Source organism: Myxine glutinosa, chromosome 5 (genome assembly GCF_964187855.1).
Source record: "Myxine glutinosa chromosome 5, kmMyxGlut1.1, whole genome shotgun sequence".
Lineage (NCBI taxonomy): Eukaryota > Metazoa > Chordata > Myxini > Myxiniformes > Myxinidae > Myxine > Myxine glutinosa.
In genome coordinates, this window is record NC_136265.1 from 103159260 (window position 1) to 103184657 (window position 25398).

A 25398-nucleotide genomic window follows, 5' to 3' on the forward strand; every position below is an offset into this window, starting at 1 on the left:
GACACTGGCGCCCAACTGAGCGTCATACCCGCCTCTGACCAGGACAGGCAATCTGCGGTTTGCGGCCCCTCCTTGGTTGCGGCCAACGGATCGACCATCCGCACCTTCGGCCCGTGCAACGTCACCCTCTGCTTCGGCGGCCAACGCTTTGCTTGGACGTTTGTAACCGCAAACGTGCCCATGGCTCTGCTAGGCGCCGACTTCCTCTGCGCACACGGACTGCTGGTGGACGTCCAACGGCATCGTTTAATCAACGCCGAAACCTTCAGCTCCCTGGTATGCACATTGAGCAGCTCCGCGCCGACCGAGCTGGCATGCGCCGTCCCGGCGGTGAACGAGTTTGCTCGCCTGCTCACGGAGTTCCCGGCCCTCACGCGGCCGACGTTTTCGGCCGTCGCAGTACGGCATGGGATCGAGCACCACATACCAACCACGGGCCCGCCGGTCTACACCAGGGCCCGCTGCCTCGACCCAGCCAAGCTCGCCGTGGCGAAGGCCGAATTCGACGCGTTGGAGCACCTCGGCATCGTGCGGTGCTCCGATAGCGCGTGGGCCTCGCCACTGCACATCGTGCCAAAGCCGGGGGGTGGATGGCGCCCGTGTGGCGACTACCGCCGTCTCAATGACGCTACCACCCCCGACAGGTACCCGATCCCGCATATCCAAGACTTCTCCGCCCGTCTGGCGGGACGGGTCATTTTTTCGAAAATTGATCTCATACGGGGATATCACCAGGTACCTGTCAGGGCGGCCGACGTCCCTAAAACGGCAGTCATCACGCCGTTCGGCTTATTCGAATTCTTGCGGATGCCGTTTGGTCTCAAGAACGCAGCTCAGGCGTTCCAGCGCTTGATGGACGGCGTGCTGCGTGACCTGCCGTTCCTTTTCGTTTACCTGGACGACATCCTCGTCGCCAGCACATCCCGGGCCGAGCACCTCCTCCACCTCCGAACACTGTTCGGGCGCCTCAGCGAGCACGGCCTCATCGTCAACCCGGCCAAATGCCACTTCGGCACGACGGCCGTTGATTTTTTGGGCCACCGCATCACCAAGAACGGGGCCGTGCCGCTGCCAACCAAGGTCGAGGCCATCACCACGTTCCCGCGTCCCCGCACCATAAAGGCCCTGCAGGAATTCCTGGGAATGGTGAATTTTTATCACCGCTTCGTGCCCCGCGCTGCTCAACTCATGCGGCCCCTCTACGAAGCCCTCCGGGGCAAGCCGGCCAAGCACGACATCGCCTGGTCCGCAGCAATGGATGCGGCCTTCCAAAGCTCAAAGCGGGCCCTCGCCGACGCAACACTGCTCGCTCACCCGGTGCTCAACGCTCCCATCGCCCTCACCACGGATGCCTCCGACTACGCGGTGGGCGCCGTACATGAGCAACGGGTGAACGGGGTTTGGCAGCCACTCGCTTTTTTCAGCCGGCATACAGCACGTTTGACATACAGCACGTCAGCCGGCATACAGCACGAGCTCAAATACAGCACGTTTGACCGGGAGCTCCTCGGTCTACACCTGGCCGTCCGCCATTTCCGCCACCTCCTGGAGGGCCGACCTTTCACGGCGTTCGTCGACCACAAGCCGTTGGTTTACGCCATGGCCAAGGTCACGGAGCCGTGGTCGGCCCGCCAACAGCGCCACCTCTCCGCCGTGTCGGAGTTTACCACGGACATCCGGCACGTCGCCGGCAAAAACAACGCCGTGGCCGACTGTCTTTCCCGGGCCAGCGCGAACGCGGTCCACCTGGGCGTGGACTTTGTGCTTATGGCGGCAGACCAAACCACCGACACCACGGTGCAAGCCCTCCGGGCGGCGGACACGGGCCTCCGCCTGGCCGACATCCCCTTTGCGGACACTGTCCTGCTCTGCGACGTCTCCCAAGGCCAGCCTCGCCCCATCGTGCCCGTCACCTGGCAACGCCGCATCTTCGCCTCCCTCCACGGCCTTTCCCACCCGGGCCGGAAAGCTTCCCAGAAGCTGGTGTCGGCGCGATTCGTCTGGCACGGCCTTCGTCGGGACGTCCGCGATTGGACCAGCACCTGCACGGCCTGCCAACGGGCCAAGGTCCACCGACACACCCAGGCCCCGCTGGCACCTTTCACCGTGCCCGAACGACGTTTCGACCACGTCAACGTGGATCTGGTGGGCCCCCTCCCCCCGTCACGGGGGTTCACACACCTGCTCACCATGGTGGACAGGACCACCAGGTGGCCGGAGGCCGTTCCCCTCATCTCCACCACCACCGCCGACGTGGCGCAGGCTTTCATCGCCACCTGGGTCGCCCACTTCGGCGCACCGGCAGACATCCCGTCAGACCGCGGACCACAGTTCACCTCCGAGCTGTGGGGCGCGGTCGCCCGCAACCTGGGGGTCAAGCTCCACCGTACTACGGCCTACCACCCCCAAGCAAACGGGTTGTGCGAGCGATTCCACCGCTCCATGAAGGCCGCGCCCATGGCCAGCCTTCAAGACGGCGGTTGGGCCGACCGGCTGCCGTGGGTCCTTTTGGGCCTCCGCACGGCCCCCAAGGAGGACCTCCAGGCATCCACCGCCGAGCTTGTCTATGGCCAGGCGCTACGCGTCCCGGGCGAATTCATGCCCGACGCTACCAGTCCCTGGTCCGCAGCTCACCAGCGCTCAGACCTCCAGGAGGCCGCCCGACGGTTTGCCCCCGTGCCAACATCCCACCACGGTGACCCCCAGTCCTACGTCCCCCCAGCACTTCGCACAGCGGAGTATGATTTTGTGCGTCACGACGCACATCGGGGGCCACTCCGGCCGCCGTACGACGGGCCCTTCCGGGTGCTGCGACGGGACGACAAGTCGTTCGTCATCGACATCGGCGGCAGGTCGGACCGGATTGCGGTGGACCGCCTCAAGCCGGCGCACGTGGACGTCGACCACCCACCACGGGTGGCCCTTCCGCCACGGCGAGGCCGCCCCCCGTCCACGGTGCCCCCCACTCGACCGCCCACCACCACACCGGACCCCCTCCCACGACCCGCCAGGGGTCGCTTCGGCCGGGTCATCAGGACCCCCCTCAAATTGGCCCTGCCGGTGCAAGTCGATTCTGGGGGGACGTGTGTAGCGGCTACCGCTGGGTTTTCACAATCGCCTTGCACCTATCAAGGACGCGGAGCGATCACCATGCCGGGCTCGTCCAGGACGCCCGGGCAGGCCCGCGCTCAACTTGCCAGGCCTCGGTCGGGACGCTGGGCCACGCCCCCTCTCGCCTTTCCTGGGCAAACGCTCCGGGATAATATGTATATATATTGCTGCCCGATAAACGGGCTTTTCAGAGTGCCTGAGTGTTTGGTTTGATTAAAGCAACTCGGATGAATTCCAGCTTTTTGTCGCGTCCATTCTTCCGATCGACGTGGGAGCCCCAGCTCCTTCAGGGATCTATTTCGATTAAACTCACGAACTGAGCCAATGTTGTAACTGATTTTTACAACAGGGGCGCTGTACCATGAGTGTAGCTCTCCTTGTTTCTATTTTATTTATTTTTATCCTTGTGTATGGTCGCGTTTGCTGCATTCAGTTGAACATGCTCTGAGCTCAGTACAACTTTTGTCAGTCTTGAACAGAAGTTGCTCTTTCTTATTGATCTCCTCCATGAGCCCAAGCTTGATAGCTCGGCGGCTAACACAAAAAAAACCGTTCGCATTGCGATACAAACGTGAAACTTGGTAATGATGTTACCAAGAGGTACTCATTAAATCCATTCGATTAGCCAAATAAAAAATCCTACTTGGCGGCCATTTCTTTCAAAATGGCCGCCAACATTGCTAAGAACTGCCATAAACTTTTTTATATTGAATTTAGGACGTACGAGTATCAATACAAAATCACAGAACTACATATTATCTTTAAGAGGTCGTTAAATTTTTCAATTTATCTTAATTAGGTAAATTTTAATTTTAACTCTAATTTTGTGATTTTGTATTGATACTTGTGCATCATAAATTAAATATTTTTAAGTTTATGGCACATTTTCGCAATTTTGGCGGCCATTTTGAAACAAATGGCCGCCATGTTGAATTTTCGAATTGGCTAATCGACTGGATTTAAAGATCATCTATTGATATTGACATAAATAATAAGGTCTCATCTGAGATATTGATGGTCATGGAGCAAACTAATGAATTTCTGTTGTCTTTATCAATTAGACCAGCTTTCGGCAATGTCACATGTTTGAATTGATTGTTGCTAACATCCTTGTTTGTTGATACAGGAGTTTGCCTTGGCCCACAGAAAACGAATACTTGCTGAGCTTGCTAAGCTGTCTGAGCTGTTTGAGGAGAGCTTAGCAAAGTTGTCTCAGACAATAGATTATGAACACAAGGCCCGACTTGAGGCTCTGGAAGCTCAGCAGGTCAAGGTGCACATTGACCTGCAACACATCTCCAAAATGATGGACGAAGCCAGAGCTGCAAGCCAAACAAATGACAAAGTAAAATTTCTGGAGGTTGGTGTCTTCCTCTTAATCCAATCATAATTTCACTCTATTTGTTTGTTTATCTTCACTCGTTGTCTTTACATCCGTGCAGTACATGTGTCGTTAATCCTTTGGATGTACTCCATGGTGGTACATTCAACATACTTTAATAACTCCTTAGTAGGATACACTATATTTGTACAGCTTCAGAAGATGTAACATATTGTTACGTTTATGGGGGTAAGTAAGAGAATACAGAAGGAAAGGTGGAATTGTATAGAATTATTATGGACCCTGTGATGCGTAGGAGCATTTTGATGTACATAAGTAAGGAAAATGTAGCTTAAGGTTGTTTAAATATTCATCATGCGAGGGATGATGACATGTTAATTAGTAGTATGGTTTAAGGTTAATTTCCCCTGTTCGTGATACCCTCTGTCGTCATTCCTAACATTTTTTCCAGTACAGCCTGCTAAGTTATGCACGCTCCATGGACACAGTGCAGCAAAGCCCCGCACAGGAGAGGCGGAGTAACATGTTACGGTGGGCGGGGGACAGGACAGGTAGGCCGCGCCCCTCGAGTGACGTGTGTGTATGACGTAGGGGGTGAGGAAACAGAAGCATGTGGTTGGTCCTGGTGAAGAAGCTTGGCCATTTTGTGTGCTTTTGAGGACAGCGTTATTCTGCGGCGATCATGAGGGAGCTTGGACTGCTGGGCTCTTCGAGGGGCTGTCCTTCCCAAATGGAGGAGTTGCATCGATAAGAAAAGAGGGAGAGAAGAAAGAGGGCCGTCTTCACGACTCACCTCACGCCCATGGTGCCTTCGACGCGCGGCGGCGCCGCCATATTTTTGCCAGGTTTCCCGCCTGGTGGCTGAAGGTTTCAACAGCTGCCGACCTTAACAAAAGGGTCCATTTTGGGGCCGCAGCTAAGTGGCGGTCAGTGAATTATTATTTTGTTATTTTACTCTGTGTGTGTGGTTGTGACTGTGTGGAGGTACCTCACCATCGGATTTTACCTCAGCATTTATTTTCGTTATTTTCATCCGCGTTTATTTTCTTTGAAATCATTATCGTGCAATTTCTATTTGTCGTGTATTTGGTTGGGTTTCGGATGAAACCCGTGTTTTCGTGCAGTCAAACGCTTCGTGTTCCTTCAGTCCCGTGCGCATCAATAACCACCAAAATTGGAGATCGCCTCGGGAGTTAAAGCTGGTCTGGCTCATTCATCCAAGGCTGGTGTTAACTAGCTGCGGTCGCGACTATATATATATATATATATATATATATATATATATATATTGTTGTGGATCTGCCGCCGGCCTTCTCCCCTTACCAAGGGGGGATTAGTCCCCTTGTCTTGACTGACCTGGCGCAACCCGGGACCTATTACGTCCCTTCCGGACAGCGCTAAATAGGGTTGCAGGACCAAATTCGCTGTTACCTAAGTACTAGCGCTGCCCTGGAAGCGAGGAAATAAGCTTCGCACGAACCATGTGTGCTGACGATATGCCGAGCGGTTGCGTACACGTGATCCGCGCCGTTATTACTTACTAGACCCCGATTCAAGCGGTTCTATTCGTAACACGGTTAGTCAATGGCGAAATCACAAAGACGATCGAATTGGAAAGAAAGGAAGAACAAATGGTTTAATTACTATCACACGTATGTACAGTACAGGATGAAGAGATACAGAGCAGCTTATACAGTCTTATTCTTAATACCCAGGACAAACGGGCCCGTCTCACACACACACTCACATGGGGATTGCTGATGGGCAGGTTGATGTTCACCAGCGCGTCCAGGGATTGCTCCCGTGCAGCTCTCTCCGGCCCCCGGCACGTCCCTTGGAGATGGAAGTAGGTGAAAGCAGGAGCTCGCCGTGTGTCGTCTGAACGGAGTGGGTTATCACGGGGTAAATGGTAGGGAGCGGACTTTGGCGCGGCTGGCGGTTATTCACGTGCGGCTATGGCCGCGCTTACTCACGTGGCTGGAAATGCGCTATATGCGTTACCGGCGCGTCTGGCTGCGCCCGCGTACTTGTACGGTTCAACGCCTCTTCTTCTCTCTCTCTGCGCAAGTCCTCAAACAAATCCTTTACGAGCAGGTCCTTTTGCCACTGCCGTGTGCACGCGAGTCCTCTATCAAGCTCCCTTTCTGCAAGTCCTTTGCAACACGCTTATCCTCTGCAAGTCCTTCTCAATCAAGTGTTCCCGCGCTAGTCCTTTCGAGGGCAGCGGGTTATATAGGCACGCCCCGCGAACCTTCTGGAACTCACCAGACGCGCTTCACCACGCCCGCTCACGCCATGCCGCTCGAGCTCTGATTGGCTGGTGGCTCTTACCGTCAACAGGTGGTGGTGTGGAGCAACAGGGAGTAAGAATATTAGAGGTCCATGTGACGAAACCGGACCGGGTGTGTATAGATGAATACTGCATGTATTGTTTTAAGGGGAATTTGATTATGCTGGAGGTTGATACTGCAGCTCAACATGCACAACAACTAGCTTTAAAAAGTAGGATGTTTAGTAAAAAATGGAGAGGGGAACACAGGAAGCGAATTGTATGGCTTCAGAAGATGTAACATATTGTTACGTTTATGGGGGTAGGTAAGAGAATACAGAAGGAAAGGTAGAATTGTATAGAATTAGTATGGACCCTGTGACGCATAGGAGCATTTTGATGTACATAAGTAGGGAAAATGTAGCTTAAGGTTGTTTAAATGTTCATCATGCGAGGGATGACGACATCCAATCGGTGTTGATAAATAAAAGAAACCCAATCGGTGTTGATAGTGTATTGTAGGTGTGTTTGTTCCCTGGTGACAAGCTATCCTTAAGATTATTCTAAATGCGGGAAGACTCGGTCAGGAACACAAGACAAATATGAATGTTGACCATGTAGTGTATCTGTGTCCCTGGTGAAGCGTCGGGAGGCATGGTTCAGGCTGGTCTTGTCTGGTTGGCAGAGATGCCAAGGACGCTTCAGTGCAGGCATACCTTCAGATCCATTTCCACCGATGGCGCATCTTGTCTGGCATGCTGGCATCCCTCTGGTTTCTCCGCATCATCATGGGTGTCCGTGGCTCTCCCTCTCTATGTCTCTGGTGCTTGCACCTATCTGGTTCTCCACGCATCACCACCTTTTATAGCCAGGACCCCTGTTCCCCATCCATTGCTGAGAGGTCATTCCTCCACCATGCCAGTGTCTTGCATGTGGTGAGGTAACACACGTGTCAAAGCCAATTTGCCAAAGCGTATCCGAGGGGTGGTACTTGGCTCATGTGGACCCGCCATTTGAGGTACTGTTGTATGTTGTGAGAGGACAACGGGGTGATTTGAGAATTAAACACAGATGGTAAATGGAGAGGAGAGACCGACACAAAGGTGTACAATCAAATGTGTACAAATCGGGCACAAATGTTATCAGTGTGTGTGGAATTCCCATTGCCCATAAATATATTGAGATTGTTCGTGTTCGGTGAAGAAGACTCATGCTCGCTCTTAACTTTGCTTGCACATGCTCAAGGCCCATTGTTTGCATTATTTAGTAATTATGATGTAAAATGCTATTATATTGCCTTTGTGTAGATGTTGAAGTCTCCTTTTTGTTTTGTTTTTCTAGATCGCTCAAATGCTCAATGACAGGTGAGGTCGTGTGCTTCAGTTGAGATTTTGTTCAATCTACCCCTCAGCATATAATCATGGTCGAACTTCTCACAATAAGAAAAATTACAAACTATGGAAATTAACAAATAAATATTTATTTTAAATGAAAACACCTAATACCCATTACTACATTGTTTGAGCAATGTCACAAAACCCAAGATTCTTTATTAATACGGGACTTTCGAAATGACGAATGAATGCTAAATGAGGCAGGTTGCGCATCCGCTGTGTGAGTTTACACTGATTCGGTTTTGCTCGCCGGGCACTTTTAACCTGCCGTTGCTCGTGTGCAATATGTGATTCAAATCGTCTTTTAAACACAATTTTCAGCATTTAGATGAAAGAGTGGAAGTATAGGAAACAATATAGGATATACATGAAATATCCTTGGACGAGAGGTGTCCGGTTCATACCATTTTTTTTTTTTTTTTTTTTTTTTTTTTTTGTATACAAGATCGAGGCTCGTGAAAGAGCGAACATTAATCACACAGAAAGACAAACAGACACATAAAACAAATAACATCGGGAGCGGTAGACAAGATGGGGAGAGAGGGGGAAGGACACAAACACAACATTTGAGAGCAGGGACCGAGAGACATGGAGACATCGAGAGATCTGTGGGAGGGAGAGGGCTTTGGGGGGGAGGCATGTGAAGGGGGGGAGGCATGTGAAGGGGGGGAGGCATGTGAAGGGGGGGGGGGTGGGAGAGGTATAAACATATGGACACTGCCAGGATTTCCAGGAAATAAGTTGGAATTTCAAACAAGGTGGATCTGGGGTGAATTAGTGGGGGTAGAAAAGATCAAGGTTATGGATGGGGGAAGATAAGAGATGGTGGTGAACAGCTGTTTTAAAGACCTGGAGGGAGGAGAGGGATTGAAGGGAGTGTGGGAGTTTGTTCCACAGGCGGGAGAAAAGAGGAATGAAAGAGTGAAGGTGAGCAGAGAGCCGAGATTTCGGCAGTTTAACCATCAGAGGGTTGCTGGCAGATCTTGTGCGACCTGTAGGAATATTTGGGGGACAGAGCACAGAGAGAGCTGGGGGAGCAAGGCCGGAGAGGAGTCGGTAGAAGACAGAAAGACCACCTACCTGCCTGCGGTGAGTGAGTGAAAGGCCCTCAGAGATAGCTTCATCGCGGGAGATTCCAATGATTTTGAAAGCTTTGGATTCAACAGCGTGAAGCCGAGCCAGGTGTGAGGCAGGAGCACCAGCCCATAGGGGAGAACAGTATTCCATTGAGCTGCGGATGAAAGCCTTGTAAGTGGTGAGGAGCTCAGGTGTGCCGAGGAAGGACTTCGCACGACGGAGGATGCCCAGTCGGCGACTGGCTTTGGAGGCCAGCTTGGAAATGTGGTTTTCCCAAGAAAGATCATGGCAGATAGTGAGACCCAAAAGCTTGAGTGACAGAACTTCTTGGAGAGGATTGTTGAGAAAGTAGATGGGAGGGTTGTCCAGTCGATCTTTTCGGAGAGACATAGTAAGAGAGTGAGATTTGGCAGGATTGAAAGACATGTTCCACTTGTTTGACCAGTCTGTGATTTTGTCCAGGTCTTCAGAGAGTGAGGTACCATTCCCTGTTAATACAAGATAGCAGCGGTAGTGGATGTAACACACACACACACACACACACACACACACAAACACACACACACACACACACACACGTACAGACACACACAAACACACACACACAGAGACACGCACACACACACAAACACACGTACAGACACACACACACACACACAGAGACACACACACAAACACACGTACAGACACACACACACACACACACACACACACACACAGAGACACACACACACAAACACACGTACAGACACACACACACACACACATACACAGCAATATTTAAGGGGTAGGATATATTTTGTTGATTTTGCCATTTTGGTTAATAATTATAAACTTTTCATTAAAATTAGAGCTTCTTCTTCTTCTTCTTAATGTCATATTTTCCTCTAAATTGTAAATGTTTAAGAAACAAATGAATATTATGCAGACAGTACTCTGTTTTTCTTTTCCTGAAAATATGAAGTAATCCGACATACGGAATCACTCTTCCATTCGGTATAACGATCAATATTGAAGAGCGGACAAAGTGGACAAATTCGGTTAAACAAATAAAAACAATCATACACATGTATAGGCCTACATCAACTTATGTGTCTGATGGCATGTCCTGTTTGTTTCCTGTAGGGTGGTTGAAATATTCCAAGAATATCCAAACTGCTTCTCAGAGATGTGCATTTCTGAAGACCTGTCGGAGTTCCTGTTTTCTTTCAAACGATACAAGAAACTGTTCTCCTGTATTACTTCAGTTAAAGGTGAGTTTTTTTTTTTTTTTTACTTTAAGCACTTTTATTTATTTATTTATTTTACTGTAGAAAATTGCTCGTGTAATAAAAAGCAAGACGGCAAAAAGAAAACATAGGGGAAATACCCCTGGCGTTCACCTGGTAGAGTAAACAGTATACTGCACCGACTAAAGGTATTTTAAATAAACCAATCTCAATGATTACTAGAAGATAGGCCAGCATGTAGAATCATACTAACATAATCATAAGACTTTAAATAAACAAACAAAAAAATACCTATTTTGGGGGTCAACCCCTACCCTCCCCCAACCCCATATAACTCCGAAGACCCCGATATTTTTAATGCCAGGAACAAACGTTGGTACATCACGGGTGCTGAAGGTTGTGGTAAAGTTTCATCGGAATTGCGTGTGTAGTTTCTGAGGAAAAAGCAAATTCCCATTTTGGGGGGCAACCCTGGATCCACTTTGACCCCGATCTTTTTTAATGCCGTGAACAAACTTTAGTCACAACACAACAAATATCATTTGTGCCAAATTTGGTTGCAATCCCATCAGCGGTTTCGGAGAAGAAGTTTCAAGTGTTTACGGACGGACTGACGGATGGACTGACGGACTGACGGACTGACGGACGGACTGACGGACTGACAGACTGACGGACGGACTGACGGACAGACTGACGGACTGACGGACTGACGGACGGACTGACGGATGGACGGACAGACTGACGGACAGACTGACGGACTGACGGACGGATGGATGGACGGACGGACTGACGGACTGATGGACTGACGGACTGACGGACTGATGGACCGATGGACAGACGGACGGCTGGATGGACGGACTGACAGACTGATGGACAGATTGATGGACTGACGGACTGACGGACTGACGGACTGATGGACTGATGGACTGATGGATGGATGGATGGACGGACAGACTGATGGACTGATGGATGGACAGATGGACTGACGGACTCACGGACTAATGGACGGACGGACTAATGGACTCACGGACTCACAGACTAAGGGACTGACTGACGGACAGACTGACGACGCGCCATCACATAAGCTCACCTGAACTTCGTTCCAGGTGAGCTAAAAACGTTCACATTGTGATACAGGCATTAGACATGGCAATGATGTTCTTGTATGGATGATATTTAAATCCAGTCAATTAGTCAATTCAAAATTCAAAATGGCGACCAGAAATGCTGAAATGACACAGAACTACATATTATCTTTCAACTGAGGACGTTAAAAATTTCAATATAACTTAATTAGGAAAACTGATAATGGATTAAGACGGAAGCCAAACAGTTCAATCTTGGTTTCATCAGACCACAGAATCTTGTTTCTCACAGTCTGAGAGTCCTTTAGGTGCTTTTATGCAAACTCCAACCAGGCTTTCATGTATCTTTCACTGAGGAGAGGCTTTCGTCTGGCCACTCTGCCATAAAGCCCAGATCGGTGGAGTGTTGCAGTGATGGTTGTCCTTCTGGAAGTTTCTCCCATCTCCACACAGGATCTCTGGCGCTCAGCCAGAGTGACCATCGGGTTCTTGGTCACCTCTATTACCAAGGCCCTTCTCTCCCGATTGCTAAGTTTGGCAGCTTTAGGAAGAGTCCTGGGTGTTCCAAACTTCTTCCATTTAAGAATTATGGAGGCCACTGTGCTCTTGGGAACCTTCAATGCAGCAGAAATTTTTTGACGGCTTCCCCAGATCTGTGCCTCGACACAATCCTGTCTCTGAGCTCTGCAGGCAGTTCCTTTGACCTCATGGCTTGGTTTTTGCTCTGATATGCATTGTCAGCTGTGAGACCTTATTTACACAGGTGTGTGCCTTTCCAAATCATGTCCAATCAATTGAATTTACCACACGTGGACTCCAATCAAGGTGTAGAAACATCTCAAAGATGATCAAGAGAAATGGGAGGCACCTGAGCTAAATTTCAAGTGTCATAGCAAAGGGTCTGAATACTTATGTCAATGTGATATTTCAGTGTTTTCTTTTTAATAAATTTGCAAATCTTTCTAAAATCCTGTTTTCTCTTTGTCATTATGGGGTGTTGAGTGGAGATTGATGAGGGAAAAAATGAATTTAAACGATTTCAGCAAAAGGCTGCAACATAACAAAATGTGAAAAAAGTGAAGGGGTCTGAATACTTTCTGAATGCACTGTATGTTACCATGGCAACCATCTCAGTAACTTGGCTCATGCACACGATATTTCAAAAAATGTTTAAGATTTAGCTTTCATATTACAGATATCTATTCCTCCTACCACCCAAAAGGGGGACCGAGAGTATCAGTTCCTTGTTCATGTAATTTTTGTCCGCTTTTTCAAAAGGCTGATATGTCTATAAAACATCAATGGAGGCAGTCACTCGTGTTTTTTCCCCCATTTATTCCTCTATTCCAACTTTCACATTACCTCCAGTTCCTGATGCTCCATTCCTAAGACCGCAGGAGGTAGGAGGCCGAACCAGCAGCAGTTTCAATGTCCGCTGGGCGGTGTCACCTCTTGACACAGTCCTGGGTTTCCAGGTGGCCTGGAGAGCAAATGATGCAGGTGTCACAGGTATTGTAGAAAATCATTTGAAACATGTGGATTTTTTTCCCAACACCTCACCACATTCTATGCAAACAACTCCATATCTGACAAGCAAGAGTCGACATTTGTGGAAGGTTATGGCACTAAAGGTGCATGTGCTGTATTTTTGTGTTAACAGGTGTGTATTTCAAGATTTGAAGGATGTCATTATCAGGTTGTTTAAAATAACAGTTTTCAGCAATGTTGCTGAATATTAAATTGATGGATTAATTTGATATGGAGAGGATGTGGTAATGGAAGTAAGAGGTTTGGAATACCATATACAGCGAGAGCAGAAGTAGTAAAAAATACCACGATAAAAATAAATAAATAGGAAGCTTTTGTTTTTGTGCTCGATTGGTGAAAGAGCTCGAAAATGGGAGGTTATATATTTAACAGCAAAGAAAAAAAAAATTTCCGAGAGCAATCGAGGAAGCGTTCGGCTACCTATACACCGCCCGGGTTCAATTTTTTTCTGTGATTGAAAAAATTGTTATTTCCCCGTAGTTTTGGATTAATCTGAAGCAACTTTTACCTAATATATTTTTCTTTCCGACGAGAGTTTCCGTGTTTTAGGATGGGACAGACAGACAGATCCGTCAGCCCGGATTTTGAAACTTTAACCAGAAGGGGGTTTTCTGGAGGAATATGTACCTGCAAGAATGTGTACCTTCTGGAGTCGTTGGGTAGAGTCAGAGAGCTGAGAGAGAAAAGAGTGCTTAACCAGGGGAGAGGGGATAAAACTACCTGCGATATGAGAGCAGCAGACGCTTTTACTATTTTGTTGAATATATTCTGGTGAATGTGTCGTTCATCACGTTTCTGAGTAAAGTGTGAGCCGATCAGGAAGAAGAAGAAGCCTTACCACCAACTTCGTACACTTCCGGAATTGTTCGATTTTTTTGTGTTCAAATGTCTGGTGATTGTTTTCTATTTATTTATGCGAATGTGTACTTGTGTATAACTGTCTTTAATCAAAAACACTGTGGTAGACGCTGTGGATCCCGCATTGGACAATACAGGCATCACACAACAAACAATGCTTAGTGAGCACACCATTATTGGTCCAAGTCTCCCCCTATTTTGTCCAAGTCTCCCCCTATTTCGTCCAAGTCTCCCCCTATCTCGTCCAAGTCTCCCCCTATTTCGTCCAAGTCTCCCCCTATCTCGTCCAAGTCTCCCCCTATTTCGTCCAAGTCTCCCCCTATTTTGTCAAAGTCTCCCCCTATTTTGTGCATGTCTCCCCCTATTTTGTGCAAGTCTCCCCCTATTTTGTGCAAGTCTCCCCATATTTTGTCCAAGTCTCCCCCTATTTTGTCCAAGTCTCCCCCTATTTTGTCCAAGTCTCCCCCTATTTTGTCCAAGTCTCCCCCTATTTTGTCCAAGTCTCCCCCTATTTTGTCCAAGTCTCCCCCTATTTTGTCCAAGTCTCCCCCTATTTTGTCCAGGTCTCCCCCTATTTTTTCCAAGTCTCCCCCTATTTTGTCCAAGTCTCCCCCTATTTCGTCCAAGTCTCCCCCTATTTCGTCCAAGTCTCCCCCTATTTTGTCCAAGTCTCCCTCTATTTTGTGCAAGTCTCCCCCTATTTTGTCCAAGTCTCCCCCTATTTTGTCCAAGTCTCCCCCTATTTTGTCCAAGTCTCCCCCTATTTTGTCCGAGTCTCCCCCTATTTTGTCCAAGTCTCCCCCTATTTTGTCCAAGTCTCTCCCTATTTTGTCCAAGTCTCCTCCTCTTTTGTCCAAGTCTCCCCCTATTTTGTCCAAGTCTCCCCCTATTTTGTCCAAGTCTCCCTCTATTTTGTCCAAGTCTCCCCCTATTTTGTCCAGGTCTCCCCCTATTTTGTCCAAGTCTCCCCCTATTTTGTCCAAGTCTCCCCCTATTTTGTCCAAGTCTCCCCCTATTTTGTCCAAGTCTCCCCCTATTTTGTCCAAGTCTCCCCCTATTTTGTCCAAGTCTCCCCCTATTTTGTCCAAGTCTCCCCCTATTTTGTCCAAGTCTCCCCCTATTTTGTCCAACTCTCCCCCTATTTTGTCCAAGTCTCCCCCTATTTTGTCCAAGTCTCCCCCTATTTTGTCCAAGTCTCCCCCTATTTTGTCCAAGTCTCCCCCTATTTTGTCCAAGTCTCGCCATATTTTGTCCAAGTCTCCCCCTATTTTATCCAAGTCTCCCCCTATTTTGTCCAAGTCTCCCCCTATTTTGTCCAAGTCTCCCCCTATTTTGTCCAAGTCTCCCCCTATTTTGTCCAAGTCTCCCCCTATTTTGTCCAAGTCTCCCCCTATTTTGTGCAAGTCTCCCCCTATTTTGTCCAAGTCTCCCCCTATTTTGTCCAAGTCTCCCCCTCTTTTGTCAAAGTCTCCCTCTATTTTGTCCAAGTCTCCCCCTATTTTGTCCAAGTCTCCCCCTTTTTCGTCCAAGTCTCCCCCTATTTCGTCCAAGTCTCCCCCTATTTCGTCCAAGTCTCGCCCTATTTCGTCCAAGTCTCCCCCTATTTCGTCCAAGTCTCGCCCTATTTCGTCCAAGTCTCGCCCTATTTCGTCCAAGTCTCGCCCTATTTCGTCCAAGTCTCCCCCTATTTTGTCCAAGTCTCGCCCTATTTTGTCCAAGTCTCCCCCTATTTTGTCCAAGTCTCCCCCTATTTTGTGCAAATCTCCCCCTATTTTGTGCAAGTCTCCCCCTATTTTGTCCAAGTCTCCCCCTATTTTGTGCAAGTCTCCCCCTATTTTGTGCAAGTCTCCCCCTATTTTGTCCAAGTCTCCCCCTATTTTGTCCAAGTCTCCCCCTATTTTGTCCAAGTCTCCCCCTATTTTGTCCAAGTCTCCCCCTATTTTGTGCAAGTCTCCCCCTATTTTGTCCAAGTCCCCCCCTATTTTGTCCAAGTCTCCCCCTCTTTTGTCCAAGTCTCCCCCTATTTTGTCCAAGTCTCCCCCTATTTTGTCCAAGTCTCCCCCTATTTTGACCAAGTCTCCCCCTAGTTTGTCCAAGTCTCCCCCTCTTTTGTCCAAGTCTCCCCCTATTTTGTCCAAGTCTCGCCCTATTTTGTCCAAGTCTCGCCCTATTTTGTCCAAGTCTCGCCCTATTTTGTCCAAGTCTCGCCCTATTTTGTTCAAGTCTCGCCCTATTTTGTCCAAGTCTCGCCCTATTTTGTCCAAGTCTCGCCCTATTTTGTCCAAGTCTCGCCCTATTTTGTCCAAGTCTCCCCCTATTTTGTCCAAGTCTCCCCCTATTTTGTCCGTCTCCCCCTATTTTGTCCGTCTCCCCCTATTTTGTCCAAGTCTCCCCCTATTTTGTCCAAGTCTCCCCCTCTTTTGTCCAAGTCTCCCCCTCTTTTGTCCAAGTCTCCCCCTATTTTGTCCAAGTCTCCCCCTATTTTGTCCAAGTCTCCCCCTATTTTGTCCAAGTCTCCCCCTATTTTGTCCAAGTCTCCCCCTCTTTTGTCCAAGTCTCCCCCTCTTTTGTCCAAGTCTCCCCCTATTTTGTGCGTCTCCCCCTATTTTGTGCAAGTGTCCCCCTATTTTGTGCAAGTGTCCCCCTATTTTGTCCAAGTCTCCCCCTATTTTGTCCAAGTCTCCCCCTATTTTGTCCAAGTCTCCCCCTATTTTGTCCAAGTCTCCCCCTATTTTGTCCAGGTCTCCCCCTATTTTGTCCAAGTCTCCCCCTCTTTTGTCCAAGTCTCCCCCTATTTTGTCCAAGTCTCCCCCTATTTTGTCCAAGTCTCCCTCTATTTTGTCCAAGTCTCCCCCTATTTTGTCCAAGTCTCCCCCTTTTTCGTCCAAGTCTCCCCCTATTTCGTCCAAGTCTCCCCCTATTTCGTCCAAGTCTCGCCCTATTTCGTCCAAGTCTCCCCCTATTTCGTCCAAGTCTCGCCCTATTTCGTCCAAGTCTCGCCCTATTTCGTCCAAGTCTCGCCCTATTTCGTCCAAGTCTCCCCCTATTTTGTCCAAGTCTCGCCCTATTTTGTCCAAGTCTCCCCCTATTTTGTCCAAGTCTCCCCCTATTTTGTGCAAATCTCCCCCTATTTTGTGCAAGTCTCCCCCTATTTTGTCCAAGTCTCCCCCTATTTTGTGCAAGTCTCCCCCTATTTTGTGCAAGTCTCCCCCTATTTTGTCCAAGTCTCCCCCTATTTTGTCCAAGTCTCCCCCTATTTTGTCCAAGTCTCCCCCTATTTTGTCCAAGTCTCCCCCTATTTTGTGCAAGTCTCCCCCTATTTTGTCCAAGTCCCCCCCTATTTTGTCCAAGTCTCCCCCTCTTTTGTCCAAGTCTCCCCCTATTTTGTCCAAGTCTCCCCCTATTTTGTCCAAGTCTCCCCCTATTTTGACCAAGTCTCCCCCTAGTTTGTCCAAGTCTCCCCCTCTTTTGTCCAAGTCTCCCCCTATTTTGTCCAAGTCTCGCCCTATTTTGTCCAAGTCTCGCCCTATTTTGTCCAAGTCTCGCCCTATTTTGTCCAAGTCTCGCCCTATTTTGTTCAAGTCTCGCCCTATTTTGTCCAAGTCTCGCCCTATTTTGTCCAAGTCTCGCCCTATTTTGTCCAAGTCTCGCCCTATTTTGTCCAAGTCTCCCCCTATTTTGTCCAAGTCTCCCCCTATTTTGTCCGTCTCCCCCTATTTTGTCCGTCTCCCCCTATTTTGTCCAAGTCTCCCCCTATTTTGTCCAAGTCTCCCCCTCTTTTGTCCAAGTCTCCCCCTCTTTTGTCCAAGTCTCCCCCTATTTTGTCCAAGTCTCCCCCTATTTTGTCCAAGTCTCCCCCTATTTTGTCCAAGTCTCCCCCTATTTTGTCCAAGTCTCCCCCTCTTTTGTCCAAGTCTCCCCCTCTTTTGTCCAAGTCTCCCCCTATTTTGTGCGTCTCCCCCTATTTTGTGCAAGTGTCCCCCTATTTTGTGCAAGTGTCCCCCTATTTTGTCCAAGTCTCCCCCTATTTTGTCCAAGTCTCCCCCTATTTTGTCCAAGTCTCCCCCTATTTTGTCCAAGTCTCCCCCTATTTTGTCCAGGTCTCCCCCTATTTTGTCCAAGTCTCCCCCTCTTTTGTCCAAGTCTCCCCCTATTTTGTCCAAGTCTCCCCCTATTTTGTCCAAGTCTCCCCCTATTTTGTCCAAGTCTCCCCCTATTTTGTCCAAGTCTCCCCCTCTTTTGTCCAAGTCTCCCCCTCTTTTGTCCAAGTCTCCCCCTATTTTGTGCGTCTCCCCCTATTTTGTGCAAGTGTCCCCCTATTTTGTGCAAGTGTCCCCCTATTTTGTCCAAGTCTCCCCCTATTTTGTCCAAGTCTCCCCCTATTTTGTCCAAGTCTCCCCCTATTTTGTCCAAGTCTCCCCCTATTTTGTCCAGGTCTCCCCCTATTTTGTCCAAGTCTCCCCCTATTTTGTGCAAGTCTCCCACTATTTTGTCCAAGTCTCCCGCTATTTTGTCCAAGTCTCCCCCTCTTTTGTCCAAGTCTCCCCCTCTTTTGTCCAAGTCTCCCCCTCTTTTGTCCAAGTCTCCCCCTCTTTTGTCCAAGTCTCCCCCTATTTTGTCCAAGTCTCCCCCTATTTTGTGCAAGTCTCCCCCTATTTTGTGCAAGTCTCCCCCTATTTTGTGCAAGTCTCCCCCTATTTTGTGCAAGTCTCCCCCTATTTTGTGCAAGTCTCCCCCTATTTTGTGCAAGTCTCCCCCTATTTTGTGCAAGTCTCCCCCTATTTTGTGCAAGTCTCCCCCTATTTTGTGCAAGTCTCCCCCTATTTTGTGCAAGTCTCCCCCTATTTTGTCCAAGTCTCCCCCTATTTTGTCCAAGTCTCCCCCTATTTTGTCCAAGTCTCCCCCTATTTTGTCCAAGTCTCCCCCTCTTTTGTCCAAGTCTCCCCCTATTTTGTGCAAGTCTCCCCCTATTTTGTGCAAGTCTCCCCCTATTTTGTGCAAGTCTCCCCCTATTTTGTCCAAGTCTCCCCCTCTTTTGTCCAAGTCTCCCCCTATTTTGTCCAAGTCTCCCCCTATTTTGTGCAAGTCTCCCCCTATTTTGTCCAAGTCTCCCCCTATTTTGTCCAAGTCTCCCCCTATTTTGTCCAAGTCTCCCCCTCTTTTGTCCAAGTCTCCCCCTCTTTTGTCCAAGTCTCCCCCTATTTTGTCCAAGTCTCCCCCTATTTTGTGCAAGTCGCCCCCTATTTTGTGCAAGTCGCCCCCTATTTTGTGCAAGTCTCCCCCTATTTTGTGCAAGTGTCCCCCTATTTTGTCCAAGTGTCCCCCTATTTTGTCCAAGTCTCCCCCTATTTTGTCCAAGTCTCCCCCTCTTTTGTCCAAGTCTCCCCATATTTTGTCCAAGTCTCCCCCTATTTTGTGCAAGTCTCCCCCTATTTTGTCCAAGTCTCCCCCTATTTTGTCCAAGTCTCCCCCTATTTTGTCCAAGTCTTGCCCTATTTTGTCCAAGTCTCCCCCTCTTTTGTCCAAGTCTCCCCCTCTTTTGTCCAAGTCTCCCCCTATTTTGTCCAAGTCTCCCCCTATTTTGTGCAAGTCTCCCCCTCTTTTGTCCAAGTCTCCCCCTCTTTTGTCCAAGTCTCCCCCTATTTTGTCCAAGTCTCCCCCTATTTTGTCCAAGTCTCCCCCTATTTTGTGCAAGTCTCCCCCTATTTTGTGCAAGTCTCCCCCTATTTTGTGCAAGTGTCCCCCTATTTTGTCCAAGTCTCCCCCTATTTTGTCCAAGTCTCCCCCTATTTTGTCCAAGTCTCCCCCTATTTTGTCCAAGTCTCCCCCTATTTTGTCCAAGTCTCCCCCTCTTTCGTCCAAGTCTCCCCCTATTTTGTCCAAGTCTCCCCCTATTTTGTGCAAGTCTCCCCCTATTTTGTGCAAGTCTCCCCCTATTTTGTCCAAGTCTCCCCCTCTTTTGTCCAAGTCTCCCCCTCTTTTGTCCAAGTCTCCCCCTATTTTGTCCAAGTCTCCCCCTCTTTTGTCCAAGTCTCCCCCTATTTTGTCCAAGTCTCGCCCTATTTTGTCCAAGTCTCGCCCTATTTTGTCCAAGTCTCGCCCTATTTTGTCCAAGTCTCGCCCTATTTTGTCCAAGTCTCCCCCTCTTTTGTCCAACTCTCCCCCTCTTTTGTCCAAGTCTCCCCCTCTTTTGTCCAAGTCTCCCCCTATTTTGTCCAAGTCTCCCCCTATTTTGTCCAAGTCTCCCCCTATTTTGTCCAAGTCTCCCCCTCTTTTGTCCAAGTGCCCTCTTTTGTCCAAGTCTCCCCCTATTTTGTCCAAGTCTCCCCCTCTTTTGTCCAAGTCTCCCCCTATTTTGTCCAAGTCTCGCCCTATTTTGTCCAAGTCTCCCCCTATTTTGTCCAAGTCTCCCCCTATTTTGTCCAAGTCTCCCCCTATTTTGTCCAAGCCTCCTCCTCTTTTGTCCAAGTCTCCCCCTATTTTGTCCAAGTCTCCCCCTATTTTGTGCAAGTCTCCCCCTATTTTGTGCAAGTCTCCCCCTCTTTTGTCCAAGTCTCCCACTCTTTTGTCCAAGTCTCCCCCTATTTTGTCCAAGTCTCCCCCTATTTTGTCCAAGTCTCCCCCTATTTTGTCCAAGTCTCCCCCTATTTTGTCCAAGTCTCCCCCTCTTTTGTCCAAGTCTCCCCCTCTTTTGTCCAAGTCTCCCCCTATTTTGTCCAAGTCTCCCCCTCTTTTGTCCAAGTCTCCCCCTCTTTTGTCCAAGTCTCCCCCTATTTTGTCCAAGTCTCCCCCTATTTTGTCCAAGTCTCCCCCTCTTTGTCCAAGTCTCCCCCTCTTTTGTCCAAGTCTCCCCCTCTTTTGTCCAAGTCTCCCCCTATTTTGTCCAAGTCTCCCCCTATTTTGTGCAAGTCTCCCCCTATTTTGTGCAAGTCTCCCCCTCTTTTGTCCAAGTCTCCCCCTCTTTTGTCCAAGTCTCCCCCTATTTTGTCCAAGTCTCCCCCTATTTTGTGCAAGTCTCCCCCTATTTTGTGCAAGTCTCCCCCTATTTTGTGCAAGTGTCCCCCTATTTTGTCCAAGTGTCCCCCTATTTTGTCCAAGTTTCCCCCTATTTTGTCCAAGTCTCCCCCTCTTTTGTCCAAGTCTCCCCCTATTTTGTCCAAGTCTCCCCCTATTTTGTGCAAGTCTCCCCCTATTTTGTCCAAGTCTCCCCCTATTTTGTCCAAGTCTCCCCCTATTTTGTCCAAGTCTTCCCCTCTTTTGTCCAAGTCTCCCCCTATTTTGTCCAAGTCTCCTCCTCTTTTGTCCAAGTCTCCCCCTCTTTTGTCCAAGTCTCCCCCTATTTTGTCCAAGTCTCGCCCTATTTTGTGCAAGTCTCGCCCTATTTTGTCCAAGTCTCACCCTATTTTGTCCAAGTCTCACCCTATTTTGTCCAAGTCTCCCCCTATTTTGTCCAAGTCTCCCCCTATTTTGTCCAAGTCTCCCCCTCTTTTGTCCAAGTCTCCCCCTATTTTGTGCAAGTCTCCCCCTATTTTGTCCAAGTCTCCCCCTATTTTGTCCAAGTCTCCCCCTATTATGTCCAAGTCTCCCCCTATTTTGTCCAAGTCTCCCCCTATTTTGTCCAAGTCTCCCTCTCTTTTGTCCAAGTCTCCCTCTCTTTTGTCCAAGTCTCCCCCTCTTTTGTCCAAGTCTCCCCATATTTTGTGCAAGTGTCCCCATATTTTGTGCAAGTGTCCCCCTGTTTTGTCCAAGTCTCCCCCTATTTTGTCCAAGTCTCCCCCTGTTTTGTCCAAGTCTCCCCCTATTTTGTCCAAGTCTCCCCTTATTTTGTGCAAGTCTCCCCCTATTTTGTGCAAGTCTCCCCCTATTTTGTCCAAGTCTCCCCCTATTTTGTCCAAGTCTCCCCCTATTTTGTCCAAGTCTCCCCCTATTTTGTCCAAGTCTCCCCCTCTTTTGTCCAAGTCTCCCCCTCTTTTGTCCAAGTCTCCCCCTATTTTGTCCAAGTCTCCCCCTCTTTTGTCCAAGTCTCCCCCTATTTTGTCCAAGTCTCGCCCTATTTTGTCCAAGTCTCCCCCTATTTTGTGCAAGTCTCCCCCTATTTTGTGCAAGTCTCCCCCTATTTTGTGCATGTCTCCCCCTATTTTGTGCAAGTCTCCCCCTATTTTGTCCAAGTCTCCCCCTATTTTGTCCAAGTCTCCCCCTATTTTGTCCAAGTCTCCCCCTCTTTTGTCCAAGTCTCCCCCTATTTTGTCCAAGTCTCGCCCTATTTTGTCCAAGTCTCGCCCTATTTTGTCCAAGTCTCCCCCTATTTTGTCCAAGTCTCCCCCTATTTTGTCCAAGTCTCCCCCTCTTTTGTCCAAGTCTCCCCCTCTTTTGTCCAAGTCTCCCCCTATTTTGTCCAAGTCTCCCCCTATTTTGTCCAAGTCTCCCCCTCTTTTGTCCAAGTCTCCCCCTCTTTTGTCCAAGTCTCGCCCTATTTTGTCCAAGTCTCCCCCTATTTTGTCCAAGTCTCCCCCTATTTTGTCCAAGTCTCCCCCTCTTTTGTCCAAGTCTCCCCCTCTTTTGTCCAAGTCTCCCCCTATTTTGTCCAAGTCTCCCCCTATTTTGTGCAAGTCTCCCCCTCTTTTGTCCAAGTCTCCGCCTCTTTTGTCCAAGTCTCCTCCTATTTTGTCCAAGTCTCCCCCTATTTTGTGCAAGTCTCCCCCTATTTTGTGCAAGTCTCCCCCTATTTTGTCCAAGTCTCCCCCTATTTTGTCCAAGTCTCCCCCTCTTTTGTCCAAGTCTCCCCCTCTTTTGTCCAAGTCTCCCCCTATTTTGTCCAAGTCTCCCCCTCTTTTGTCCAAGTCTCCCCCTATTTTGTCCAAGTCTCGCCCTATTTTGTCCAAGTCTCCCCCTCTTTTGTCCAAGTCTCCCCCTCTTTTGTCCAAGTCTCCCCCTATTTTGTCCAAGTCTCCCCCTATTTTGTGCAAGTCTCCCCCTATTTTGTGGAAGTCTCCCCCTCTTTTGTCCAAGTCTCCCCCTCTTTTGTCCAAGTCTCCCCCTATTTTGTCCAAGTCTCCCCCTATTTTGTGCAAGTCTCCCCCTATTTTGTGCAAGTCTCCCCCTATTTTGTGCAAGTGTCCCCCTATTTTGTCCAAGTGTCCCCCTATTTTGTCCAAGTCTCCCCCTATTTTGTCCAAGTCTCCCCCTCTTTTGTCCAAGTCTCCCCCTATTTTGTCCAAGTCTCCCCCTATTTTGTGCAAGTCTCCCCCTATTTTGTCCAAGTCTCCCCCTATTTTGTCCAAGTCTCCCCCTCTTTTGTCCAAGTCTCCCCCTCTTTTGTCCAAGTCTCCCCCTCTTTTGTCCAAGTCTCCCCCTATTTTGTCCAAGTCTCCCCCTCTTTTGTCCAAGTCTCCCCCTATTTTGTCCAAGTCTCCCCCTATTTTGTCCAAGTCTCCCCCTATTTTGTGCAAGTCTCCCCCTATTTTGTCCAAGTCTCACCCTATTTTGTCCAAGTCTCCCCCTATTTTGTCCAAGTCTCCCCCTATTTTGTCCAAGTCTCCCCCTATTTTGTCCAAGTCTCCCCCTCTTTTGTCCAAGTCTCCCCCTATTTTGTGCAAGTCTCCCCCTATTTTGTCCAAGTCTCCCCCTATTTTGTCCAAGTCTCCCCCTATTTTGTCCAAGTCTCCCCCTATTTTGTCCAAGTCTCCCCCTCTTTTGTCCAAGTCTCCCCCTCTTTTGTCCAAGTCTCCCCCTATTTTGTCCAAGTCTCCCCCTCTTTTGTCCAAGTCTCCCCCTATTTTGTCCAAGTCTCACCCTATTTTGTCCAAGTCTCCCCCTATTTTGTCCAAGTCTCCCCCTATTTTGTCCAAGTCTCCCCCTATTTTGTCCAAGTCTCCCCCTCTTTTGTCCAAGTCTCCCCCTCTTTTGTCCAAGTCTCCCCCTATTTTGTGCAAGTCTCCCCCTATTTTGTCCAAGTCTCCCCCTCTTTTGTCCAAGTCTCCCCCTATTTTGTCCAAGTCTCCCCCTATTTTGTCCAAGTCTCCCCCTATTTTGTGCAAGTCTCCCCCTATTTTGTGCAAGTCTCCCCCTATTTTGTGCAAGTCTCCCCCTATTTTGTGCAAGTCTCCCCCTATTTTGTGCAAGTCTCCCCCTATTTTGTCCAAGTCTCCCCCTATTTTGTCCAAGTCTCCCCCTATTTTGTCCAAGTCTCCCCCTCTTTTGTCCAAGTCTCCCCCTATTTTGTGCAAGTCTCCCCCTATTTTGTCCAAGTCTCCCCCTATTTTGTCCAAGTCTCCCCCTATTTTGTCCAAGTCTCCCCCTATTTTGTCCAAGTCTCCCCCTATTTTGTCCAAGTCTCCCCCTATTTTGTCCAAGTCTCCCCCTCTTTTGTCCAAGTCTCCCCCTCTTTTGTCCAAGTCTCCCCCTATTTTGTCCAAGTCTCCCCCTATTTTGTCCAAGTCTCCCCCTATTTTGTCCAAGTCTCGCCCTATTTTGTCCAAATCTCCCCCTATTTTGTGCAAGTCTCCCCCTATTTTGTCCAAGTCTCGCCCTATTTTGGCCAAGTCTCCCCCTCTTTTGTCCAAGTCTCCTCCTATTTTGTCCAAGTCTCCCCCTCTTTTGTCCAAGTCTCCCCCTCTTTTGTCCAAGTCTCCCCCTATTTTGTCCAAGTCTCGCCCTATTTTGTCCAAGTCTCCCCCTATTTTGTGCAAGTCTCCCCCTATTTTGTGCAAGTCTCCCCCTATTTTGTGCATGTCTCCCCCTATTTTGTGCAAGTCTCCCCCTATTTTGTGCGTGTCCCCCTGTTTTGTGAAAGTCTCCCCCTATTTTGTCCAAGTCTCCCCCTATTTCGTCCAAGTCTCCCCCTATTTCGTCCAAGTCTCCCCCTGGTGTGTCATCACAGGGCAGTGAACGTTGTAACCATGACAGGTACATTTCAAAGTCACATGTCGTGTTTCTTTCCACACTAAATGACATGTTAATCAGTTCATGTATGTTTGGTCCTCCATGCTTGTAGAGCGCAGTGCTCATTTGGGAGAGACATATTTTTTCACCATCGACGGACTCGGTGCAGACACGGAATACTCCGTATGGGTGGCAGCTTTCACCAATGCTGGTTTGGGTCCTTGGAGTGACCCAGAGGTCTACCTTACAGGTATATAACACTGGCACACAATGTGGACCGATGTTATTGTACCGGTGTTCAGAATGCATTGCTTTCACTCTTGGTAACATCTATTATAGTAACTCTGAACCTCCGGACAGGAATGCGGTCTTGCGTTGACATCGTCCCCTGGATCTTTGGTGATGTTGGAACAATTTAACAAACATCGGAGCAGCACTAACATTGAAGATAAATCTGTGTGTGTCGAGAATCCATTGGTAACGTTTTGTTATCAAACAGGACGAATGTTATGTCCACTATTTCAGTAAAAGTGATTTACAGTAGTTTGTGCAAACAACAACCTTTTTGTGTTTGTGTGAGATGTTCATTTGGAGTTGTTGGGTA

The 25398-nt window shown here is 48.7% G+C and overlaps 1 protein-coding gene across 5 annotated transcripts in view; it reads left to right on the top strand.

The window, feature by feature from the left end:
• LOC137427305 (fibronectin type III and SPRY domain-containing protein 2-like) overlaps nt 1–25398 on the top strand; it is a 63612-nt gene that overhangs the window by 7123 nt on the left and 31091 nt on the right. For 2 of the 5 annotated variants that reach the window (XM_068116714.2, XM_078778445.1), the window contains exons 3-7: nt 4238–4471; nt 8064–8086; nt 10319–10446; nt 12876–13016; nt 24907–25044. In XM_068116714.2, coding sequence (XP_067972815.2) covers nt 4238–4471; nt 8064–8086; nt 10319–10446; nt 12876–13016; nt 24907–25044 — 664 coding nt within the window. The remainder of the gene's footprint in view (nt 1–4237; nt 4472–8063; nt 8087–10318; nt 10447–12875; nt 13017–24906; nt 25045–25398) is intronic. The other 3 variants (XM_078778447.1, XM_078778448.1, XM_078778446.1) reach the window with 2 other exon arrangements.